The sequence below is a fragment of the Salvia hispanica genome, chromosome 2 (genome assembly GCF_023119035.1).
Source record: "Salvia hispanica cultivar TCC Black 2014 chromosome 2, UniMelb_Shisp_WGS_1.0, whole genome shotgun sequence".
In the NCBI taxonomy this organism is placed as follows: domain Eukaryota; kingdom Viridiplantae; phylum Streptophyta; class Magnoliopsida; order Lamiales; family Lamiaceae; genus Salvia; species Salvia hispanica.
The window spans coordinates 31,820,242-31,831,854 of NC_062966.1; the positions used below are offsets into that span (position 1 = coordinate 31,820,242).

Genomic DNA, 11,613 nt, shown 5'->3' on the forward strand with positions numbered 1-11,613 from the left:
GTCTATGGAGTAGCTTTCAATCCTTGAGTCAATTGATTCACTCATTAAGATACCTACAAATCAGTGCGGGAAATAGTTATTGAACCCACCGATAAATATCCTTAGTAATATATCTTCATATTGCCTATCCGTATTCAAAAAATAGAAACATAGAAACATTTGAAACGACACGAGTTTTAATGTGCAATTGGTAAAGTAAGTGTGAAGAATTGGTAAAGTAAGAGAGTAAAAAAAATGAGTAAAGTAAGAGAGAGGAAGAGAAAAAGTAGTTAAAGTAGAGTTAATGGATTGAGAGGTCCATGTCCTAAAATAGTAAGATTCTAAAGTTTTTATTTTTAAGGAACGACCAAAAATGGAAATAGTTGCTATTTTAAAAAAACGGAGGAAGGATTAATATATAGCATTGCATGTATGATTTCTAATAAATAATTAAATAGCCATTAGATTCTTATATAAAAAAGGTGGATATTGGTTCTTGGTGCTTAGTTCTAGTCAAATACTAATAATCACATCTCAAATAATAATTAAGTATAACTATATGTTAGGATAGATAGTGAAAGCATACTACGAACTCTTTATTTGCATACAATGTTATTTTCTTATTTAAAACGAGAATAATCATTTTAACCTCATTGTGTTTTTGTTCTTTAATTTATTTAGAATAAAAGAGTCCAAATATATTTTGAATTGTAGGGTAAAAGATGATCGCGTCATTACTAAGGATCTCTTGTTTGGTTCCTTGCAAATTTGCAATCACGAATTAATACTCATAACCTAGAAATGAAATGAACTACCTATCATGAAATGCATAATTAAACTCTCCTAACCTAGAAAGCACTAAAAAGACCACAATGTTAATAAGTGAAAGATGAAAGCTCATATTTGATTATTTCTAAATTAATGTTTATAACATTGAGCATACATCATTAATTTTCTCACTTTAATTTACAGTAGGTTTTGTAGTTTTGTAACCTTATTCAACCCTGACACCTCATACAATACTAATTACTGACTAAAGGTACTAGCGTTATTTTTGCAATAAATATGTGTCATGATAATGGCACCCTAGACTATTATAGTAATTCGAACATGAGATGTGAGATCAATATTAACTTCGATAGTTACTCAAGTTAATGCTTGTTTGTTCAATTAATTGGAAACTAGCTTGATGAGTAAGCCCGAACTTAGCAAAAAAAAGAAAGAAAAATATAATTTTTGAATGATACTTCCTATCCGCGAACAAGAGTCCCGATTTAATTTTACCATAAATGGTGATAGGATCTCACCTTCCATTAACTCATTCCACTCATATTTTATTTAAAACTAATATATACAAATGAAATATCTATTCTTAGCATTTTTTTAAAACCCGTGCCATCAAGAAATGAGACTTCTAATGAGGACTATAATGTACGTATATTATATATATATATTGCTAGGATTACGCCCCGTTTCATGGGCCTCAATAATTTGGATCCGAACTCATGAAGGAGTGGATAAATGGGCTTTTGGGCCTCAATAATTTAGGCCCAAAATCATGACGCTTTTCACTGTCAGCTCGAAATCGGGCATGTTCATATGAATGAAAGTGTCATAATAAATCTCTAATCGATTTGACAAAATTAGTGAAAAAAAAGGACAAAGACACCGTTTAGTAGGAAATAGAATGTCAGTGATGCAGTTAAACACGCCTATTATGAAAAACCACATGCATTCCACCACGTACACCAATACTTATTTATTTTCCGTACGGACTAATGTACTATACTAGGATATCATTCAACACAAAATCTATTTAGATTATATATAATCACTCCATATTACAAATACAAATAGTAGAAGCTTATTCAATCTTCACTCTTCAGGGTGGACCAAAAAGAGACTGAAGATTGCATGAACACAACACTTATACACATATATATATCCCTTGCGTTCTCAGAGGCAGAGATAATCACTTATTCAGGAACCGAGTTCAGATCAATCGCAACTCTCTTCCTCTTCTTCTTTCTCTCGCTCTTGCTTTCATTCACCTGTATTCAATATTTCGGTGAGCTCATCTTGATTCTACTTTCCAGCATCACCAATTCCAATTTTTTTTTTTTATATAACTAATCTATATATGTGTATATGTACCTTCCCCTGCAGCACCATATTCTCTTCCTCCAGCTGCTTCTCCTGTGAAAAAACCAGCACGAGATCAATGAGGTAACTTCACATTTCTCTTTTACATTATAATAATGGCTTAGGCGTCTCCACCAAAAATAGGAGATGGAAACCTCTACCTGTTCCTTGAGGCTTGATATGGACTTGAGTAGCAAACGTGTCTGCACAAGCAACAATTAATCAAAATATTAGTACACCATAAAAGAGAGAATCAATAGTAATGAAAATTAAGCATAAGAAACCAACAATTGAATTCCATTTATAGATTTTATATAACAGCAAGTAGGTACCTTAGTTTCTCTGGTTTGCATTAGTGCAGTCTCAAATTGTTTCTGGAGATGCATTAAGTCGGTGATCGTGAGGTCGTCGGACGATGGCTCGCCGAGCTTCCTACAAAAATATATGGGACAGCCTAGCTGTTCATATCACTTAACAAAGTTATAAACATATTAAGTTAAGTAGAGGGAGCTAGGGATATGAAGTGGCTGCCTATCCACAATTTGAAGGAGCTCCTCACATGTGAGGTAACTTGAATAATCATCCTGACATGGAAAACACAAAATAACATCCTTAACAATATGGAACATATATGTTTTCCATACAACTATGATCCTAGTGCTAAATTTTACGGAAATGAACCAAAACCGAGCACCACCACTACTTGCTAAACAAATCACACCCAACTAGGCTAATCCGTAAAACATGTTTCTCACACCTTAGCTTCTTTGTTTCGATATTTCAAAGAGTTGATGTCGTAATTACGTAATATAAAGTTATAAACCTTATGCTATTCACATGTTGCACAAAGTAAAAAAGTACATGTTTTTCCTTTCCCTAAAAACAAACCCTAAACCCACTTTAATTTCATAAACAGATAAGCTTACCTGTTGTGTGGAGGGACTTGCAGCTTTTGCCGCTGGATGATTATGATATCGTTGCAGGATCTTACTCATTCTGGATAGCAATTCAAGTTCAGCTAAGTGAGAAAAATATGTCCATTGTAACACTCACATATCCATTTCGTATTCCACCAAATGATTCCAACACAATATATAAAACATATCCATTGTACCACTCACATATCCATATTTTATTCCACTAAATACTCTCAATACAACGTAAACATATTCATTGCACCAAGCATATATCCATATCATCACCACCAAACACATATCATATCAAGCAAGTAATCTACTTATTCACTTTACTTATACACATAACAATTAATCACTTAACACATATAAATTAAAAACATGATTTATACATACCTACTCATGCCAAAGATTCAAAATCTTGATTTATAGCTTTAGAACATCAAGATCACTATTTTTTCCCCCTTATTTCCTTCTCCCTCCTAACTCTCGATTTCTTTTTTTCCTCTTTTCTCTCTCGATGTTCTTCCCTTTTCTTTTATTATTCTCCCTCCTATATAAAAAGATTCATCTTCACCTTACTACACGCGTCAAATGCATGAGACGATAAGACCAGCTCTTCCTCTTTCTTTTCTTACATGTGTCCCTATGTGTAATCAAATATATACATATTTTATCAAAGAACTCAAGCTACATATGTATAAATACTTTCACTCTTAAAATATTGGACAACATTTCTTATACAAACACATACTCGTACACGTATATATGTATATAGTTTTGTTTCTTTCATTAGTTAAATATTTAAATTGGTATATACATTCTTAATATACATAGTTTAATTATACTGAACTATATAATTTTAATATAATACCAATGCTTATAAATATTATATTCATAGTATTATTTACAAAATAATCTACATAAAATATAAAATGATACCTACTTTGGTCAAGGATGTTACAATTTCTTTCATAATATTCTGTAATATGCCAACACAAGAGAAGCCAATCTCCACAAACATAAGAGGGAGTATAAAGCCAAGTTGTTCACCATGCTAGATGAACCTTTAGTATAATTTTGAGATACAAATGATCATGACATCTTAATACTCCTAATAAGTAAACTTGCCCATTTTTACAAACCAGACAATCAAACGCATCAATTCCCTTAAATATGTCTCATACGTTGTAGGGCAAGATATCGTTTATGCTTACCGTTCTCCAAATTTCCAGGATGTTAATACTCATTGTTTCACCAAATTTATTACAAATGCATGGTTCGATCACCTCCTCCCCCTAATAAGAACAAAGAGCTAAGATGCTAACGAGATGTGTATTCTTTTGTTATAATAGATAAGAGAAATATAAAAGATTATACAAAATCCATACGTACTGGTCAACATTCTATAACCTAGCAAGAGCTAATAAGATCTTTTCTACCTAGATTTTTATCGTCCAAAGATCCAATGGCTCATTTCTTGAATGTCAAAGTGACTCCTTTCAGGGGCATTTACTTTTGAGGATAAGTCAAAGTAGAGAAGAATAAGTATAAGCTAATTCATTGTTTGCTAAGATGGATTGGAAATTTGGAATACCCTATGCCTTTGATAATTTCTCATTTTACTTGATTCAAATTCTATCGTTGAAAAGGTATATTAGAGAAACCCTAATAACAAGGAGAAAAATACTTATATGTCTTAACAAGCATGAAATGGAAATGACACTTCAATGTCAGGTATGTGTAATATAAGTTTTTTAAGGTTTTCTTTATTCTCTATATCATTACCTCTATTTTTCCTTCTAAAGCATAGGAGTAGAAATTGGGGCTTGGGTGGAGCAGAGAATGTAGAGGAGAAACAAACCAACTAAGGATCATTGCGGCAGCCAAGATCAACGTGCCTTAAAGTTCCTTACCCATAATGGCCTCAATTCCCGAAGAACATTTTCCACCACCGTGATGGCGTGATCTAGATGATATGATCGGTCACTTTTCTCCGATATAAGAGACAAGAGGACTTCTTGAAATAATGCATTACACGATTGTTATACCCACATCTTGGCACGTAGGAAAGGAAGATCCAAAGTGGAGAAGATTATGTTAAAGGTATTGGGTGACCTCAATCATATATATCTTATCAACCATGAAATGTAAACGCCATCTAACGTAGGGTATGTGTAATCTAAGGTTTTATTAGGTTTTCTTTCTTCACTATATCATTAACTTTATTTCGTCTTCTAAAGCATAAAAGTGGAAACAAACTAAGGTGGTACTGAAAATGTAGAAGAGAGAGTAACAAAATGAGAATCATATGCTTGCGCCGACTAAGAACAATGTATATGCCATCTAATCTAGGGTATGTGTAATCTAAGGTTTTTTTAGGTTTTCTTTCTTCGCTATATCATTAACTTTATTTCTTCTTCTAAAGCATAAAAGTGGAAACAAACTAAGGTGGTACTGAAATTGACTTTGGCAAACTTATGATCAAATACCATCCATCTCATCCTAAAATTGCGGTGTCTTCAAATTGGAATATCATTTAACAATCCTTTTTTCCTCATGGTGACCTTTTTCATGGTGATTTTGGAGGAAGAAACCTACATGAAGCAACCATTGGGCTTTGAGCAAGGTCCTCTCAACACGGTTTGTAAGTTGAACTAAACCTATATGGTTTAACGCAAGCACCGAGCTAGACGTTTCTCATTGTTCAGTCCATGCTACTCTATCTTGGTTCCCTAGACACATCTTCGTTGACCATGCTTGAAAAACAAAAACCACTTATCTTTTGATCTATGTGGACGATATGCTTCGCCCTTGATCATCCACAATAGTCATTCGAGAAGTTATTAACAAGTTTAACAACTAATTTTTCCTCAAGATCTAGGAGAAGTAATATATTTTCTTTGAACATAAATTGTGCGTACCACGCAAGGACTCCACTTGAGCCTAACAACGTCATTGGTTCTTCAAAGAGTGCACATGATCGATGCAAATGGGTATCTTAAACCTAAGATATCAGGCTAGAGAATGCCTAAAATTGAAAAGAACCCAACAATTGAGAAAAATTGCATAGATAGTTAATGGAGCATTGCAATACGCTACCATCACAAGGCCAAAAATAAGGTATTGTCTTAGGTAGTAAGTGAATTCACTTGGGTAAGTTCCCTACTTTATGAACTATGGATACATTGTCTAATTACTACATTTATTTAGGTAGATAAATGCATTGTGTTGCATGCTAGAACAAAACATATTGAGCTTGATATACACTTTGTGAGAGATAGGGTTGCATCTTGAACGGTCGAATTGAGGCATGTGCCATCCTTGTACCAAATCACATATATTTTATGGATTCAAAGGAGAAAAACTTTTGAGATTATATTAATAGATAAGAAAATATAGTCTATAATTCAATCATTATTCATCTTTTATGAACAATATTACATCTTTTATGGATACAAAGAGAGATGCTTTAATGATGTTTTAAATAAAATAGTTAGATAAGAAACTACATCTAAGATAACATGCTTTAACAATGTTTTAAATGAAATACTTAAGTAACTACATCTAAGATAACATGATTTAACAATGTTTTAAATGAAATACTTAAGTAACTACATCTAAGATAACATGATTTAACAATGTTTTAAATGAAAAACAGTAAGATCAGAAACTACATCTAAAGATTATAAAATAGACATGCTTTAACAATGTTTTAAATGAATAGTAAGACATGTGTATTTATGAGTACAAAGAGCTAGTCATTGGCAATAGTACTAAAATATGCAAAAATAATAATACTGGCTAATCAAGCTGATTCCATTAAAAATGGCAAGGGTTGTGCTTGTTGGGGACATGATCCAACATCCATGTTGTACATTTAGGTGAAAAAGTGTGAATGAGACTAAAGTACCTAAAACATATCCCAATATTTATCAAGTTAGCTAGTGATCTCTTATAGTATGCTATAGTAGTATATTGCTATACATCTTCCCTCATGAGAAGAGGGTAAAATATGTTCTAAGCATTGAAAGGAAATATAGACAAGTTGCCAAAAGTCACCTTCTGCACAAGGATATGCCCCTTTGATGAATGCAAGTATATTTTCATAAAAACAAAATCACATAAACAAACATGTAGTAGTACTAAATATCAAGGGCAGTTGGTATATTCACCTTATTCTCTCTCTTTAACTATAAAAACAAAATCACATAAACAAACATGTAGTAGTACTAAATATCAAGGGCAGTTGTTATATTCACCTTATTCTCTCTCTTTAACTATAAAAACAAAATCACATAAACAAACATGTAGTAGTACTAAATATCAAGGGCAGTTGTTATATTCACCTTATTCTCTCCTTAATCTCTTTAATTACATGTCACCTAAAATCTGAAAATTGGTTAACTGTTGGTGGCTGCTTATATTTTGATACTACTATTATGTAGGAGCACTACATTTTGATTGATTAACTTTCAAACAGTTGACTAGGGTTAAGATTCTATTCACATGCAGATATACACACACAATAAATAGATTATAACATTCAAGAATACAAAGCTGCAGCTGAAAAGACTTCAATTAAGTGCCTCTAATTAAACTATAGCAAGCAGGCTTCCCACAAAGGAGGGGTGTTTATCTGAATTTAAGAAATGTCCAACTCCATTGAAGATTAATTGTTTTTTTCAGTTCAATTTCAATTCCAGTGAGCCTGAGCAGGAAAATACATGGCACAATCTACATATATAGAATAAGAAATATATAGTGAAGGAACGAGAAGTGAATTAAAGCCACCATTAATTAAGGCATTGATTAAAATGTTAAGAGAAATTTAATCACCAAAGGCATTAATTAAAAAAATTAAAAAATAAAATAATTAAACCTGGAGTTGCTGCTATACTGGTAGAGCTTGTTAGTAGAGGAAAAAATGATGAGGGCGACGTCCACATCGCAGAGCACCGATATCTCCTTGGCTTTTTTGAAAATTCCATTTCGGCGCTTGGAAAAGGTAGCCTGGCGCGAGCTTTTATCTTCGATTCGCTCAAGCTTGAGTCTCCTTCTTCCCATTGTTACAATTACCCATTGGAATTAGGTCTCAAAATCATTGATTTAAATAGGGAGGAAGAGGAAAGGATAGAGGAGGAGAAGAAGGGTTGAAACTTGAAACGCAGAGGCATGTGTGCAGAGGGTTTGGAAGAGATGACGTTGACGGATATTTCACCACGTCTGCTTTCATACTTTTTCTCTCTCTAATGGGATGAAATTCATTTTACATTAACGATACTTTAATTACTTTTTTTTTTTCTATCTATCTCACTTTATCAATTGCGTATTAAAATTTATATCGTCTCAAGAATTTCAATTTTTATGAGAGGAAGAGAGTACAGAATAGAATAACTCAAAGAGTGTAAAATAGTTAGGTTTGTTTCAACTTTCAATAACTAGCATTCAAGAGCACAATGGGACAAAAGAACCTTCATTTGGTCTGATTTATAATTACTACACAAAGCATTTAATTGATTAAAGTTCAGGTTGCATCAATAGGTGTAAGTATTTAATTTAACTAAATGAATTGTTTAAGATTATCTATCGACTGAATACAATAAATATTCCATGTTTCAGTAAAATGTAGAGGTAAAAAATATTCCACGTTTCATATTTAGTTTAATAAATTGAGTTGGGCATTACATTTACATATGCATATATTGAGTTGGGCATTACATTTACATATGCATATGTTCGTTTTAATAAATGGAGTTGGGTAGTCAATTATAATCAATAGTAATTAAACAAAAATAATTTAGGAAAACCTCCACTTACAAAAAGTGACAAAGCACTGTTTTTTTTGGGATAAGTTTTGAGAGATGAGTTTCCTCGCACAGAGACAAAATATCAATCTATGTAAGGTATGTTTTCATTTATCAAAGAAGTAGATAATTGATAAAGATGGCAGCTTGTTACGGACGGATGGCGTTAGGCTTCGACTTAATTATACCAATATTAAGGCAGGAAAAACCTCTACAAAGTTTAGTTCCTCACAAAGTTTCTATGGATAAGTTCCTAAAGAAGAAGAAGAAGCAGTGTGCATGGCGTCATTCTTATACTAAGATTAATATTAAGATAGTTACCCTAATTCTTAATAATGTTATATGCATTATCATTATTATGTAAGATCCAAATTAATGTTATACTATTAGTATATAGTATTTGTAACATCCCGCTTTTTCGAACCCTAATTTTTGAGACGTGAAAATTTTTGCATTAAATGCTTTTAATGCTATGATTATGTGGAATTAAATGATGAATGATTAATTGCAATGTTCCTTGTGACCTAATTGCGATTTGGAATTGAGATTGAGTTGAATGGTCAACTTGTTGAATATGTGACGTGGCTATTGAATAGTCAATATTGTGGAAAATATGACGTGGCCGTGGAATGGTCAAAGTCGTTGGAAAATGTGAAGTGGAGATGAAATTCGAATATGTGGATATTTTAATGTGGGGAGAAATAATAATTGTGGTGAATTATTTTCCTAAGTGATGAGTGAGAATTTAATAGGAGCATTATTTAATTATGTGGAATTTTCGACCTCTCCTATTTATTGGAAAGAAATCCTATTTTTCTTGGATTTAATTATTGCTTGGGATAATTATCCGAATTAAATCCAAAGTCCGTATATTCCTGATGAAATTTTCGAAACCCTATATTGTCTCAAGGGTGATTTTCAAAATCTCCTAAGTTTATGGGAGAAGGGATTATTTTTATTATATTATTTGATCCCTTGTTTATTCTCTTCCATAAATAAATTCAAATATCCTAGCATATCTTACCATATCTAAGGAGATCTTGTCATATCTTATTTTAAATAATATTTGAAATTGATTCCTTGTAGAGAATCAATATTCACTCCACTTTCCCTATTTATTTGGGAAGATTATTATTTTTATTCTGCTCCGTGATATTTTATTCTACTCCGTGAAATACCAAATTAATCACGTGCTAATTAAATAGCATGGAATTCGAAAATTCCTATTATTCTCTACCAAAAATCACGCCAACTACACTCTACCATATCTTTCAAATTTTTAATTTAGTTAATTAAAGATATTATATTTTGCACTCTATAAATAAGAGTGAAACCCTAAACCTAGAATCAAAAATCATGCCTCCCTCTCTCTCAAAATTCACGCCACTTTCTCTCCCACTCTCTCCCAATTTTTCTTCTACTTTCTCCATTAATTCTTCATCTTTTGGAGAAGAATTGAAGCTGAAATTCAAGATTTTGTTGAAGAATCAAGATCCTACTTGTTTCCTACCGATTGTTCTATTGAAAAGGTACTTTTTTTTTGATCTTCTCTTCTTCTACCGATCAATCGGTGTTCTTGAGTCCACATGCATTTAGAACGAGTGAAGGGGAAATTAATCGGTGAATTTGGATGCATGTGTGGGTGTGTGACCGTGTGTGTGTGTGTGCACGCCTCGGTAGGCGTGTACGTGTGTTGTGTGTGGGAAACACTCATGCGTGACACGATTTGATGTTAAATCTAGAGTTGTTGTGTGAATAAAAACGATATGATAATCGTACTTTGATTTTGAATGGTGATATTGAAAATAATCGAGGGGAAAAGGGAAACGTGAGAACATGCATGATCTTGATCCATGATTTGAGACTTATTTGAAATACATGAACTAAAGGTGATAGCTCGCGTTCTCGGTGTGATAACAAGAAGAAGTACGTATTTGAAATCGAAGGAAATCGAGGTGGGCTTTATTCTAAACTCTCTTATGTTGCAAATATATGAAAGTGGAGCAATAAGGGTGGATTAAACTGTTATGCCATGCCTATAATTATTTTTGGATATTGTGTGTGCCTGATGCCTAGATTGTGAGTACGCTCTATTAGGCTATAGGGCTATAAAAACAAATTCGGGTTTGAGTAGGGCCGCAAACCCTATCAGGCTAGTGTACACTGGAGATCGGGAGCCGTCCTTGCTAGTCGGCCGATCTCGTGGGCGAAAGTGTGGCCACACTTCGTCGCACCATATGAAATGTTGATTGATGAGAAAAATGGGAGGTATTATTTGACTGGCCAGTCCACGAAATATTTTATGATACTCGATGCTATCTTTTAAATTAAATGTTAAACCTCGAGTTCACTATGGTAAGGGTGACATAACTATAAAATGTTTTGGCATGAGTCCACTGAGTATGTTTAAAACACTCAGCCCTGCATGTGTTTTCCCTATGTGCAGGTTGAGCGGCGATGGGCGGTCGGTGGTGTTGAGATAGTTGAATCGAATAATATGGATGGTTGGGATTTTGAGTGTAGTCGTGTCCTCATACATGGCTCCGCTTTCTCTTGGAATGCTTCCGCTTAATATTTTGAAACTTATTATCTTTGGTTGGTTTGAACTTATTTCTTCGAATTAGAATATAGTGAATTATTGCTTTTGTTGGAGCTACAGTAAACCCTTGACTTTTTGAGCTTAGCCTATGTTATCTATTAAATCTTGTTTTTCGTATTTAAAGCCGTTGACTTATTGCCTTGATCTTCATTAAACACTTGGTCAAATCTCT

The 11,613-nt window shown here is 33.1% G+C and overlaps 1 protein-coding gene across 4 annotated transcripts in view; it reads right to left on the reverse strand.

Moving 5' to 3' along the window:
• Positions 1–8,254, reverse strand: part of LOC125205507 (MADS-box protein FLOWERING LOCUS C-like) — a 25,255-nt gene extending 17,001 nt beyond the window's left edge. The window contains exons 1-7 of one of the 4 annotated variants that reach the window (XM_048104488.1): positions 7,918–8,243; positions 3,048–3,117; positions 2,653–2,705; positions 2,454–2,553; positions 2,283–2,324; positions 2,134–2,175; positions 1,779–2,030 (exon numbers count right to left, since the gene is read on the reverse strand). In XM_048104488.1, the coding sequence (XP_047960445.1) occupies positions 1,956–2,030; positions 2,134–2,175; positions 2,283–2,324; positions 2,454–2,553; positions 2,653–2,705; positions 3,048–3,117; positions 7,918–8,102 (567 nt within the window). In that variant the 5' untranslated portion in view covers positions 8,103–8,243 and the 3' untranslated portion in view covers positions 1,779–1,955. Of the gene's footprint in view, positions 1–1,778; positions 2,031–2,133; positions 2,176–2,282; positions 2,325–2,453; positions 2,554–2,652; positions 2,706–3,047; positions 3,118–3,431; positions 3,727–7,917 lie in introns of those variants that run through there. The other 3 variants (XM_048104486.1, XM_048104489.1, XM_048104487.1) reach the window with 3 other exon arrangements.
• Between the last annotated feature and the right edge of the window lie 3,359 nt (positions 8,255–11,613).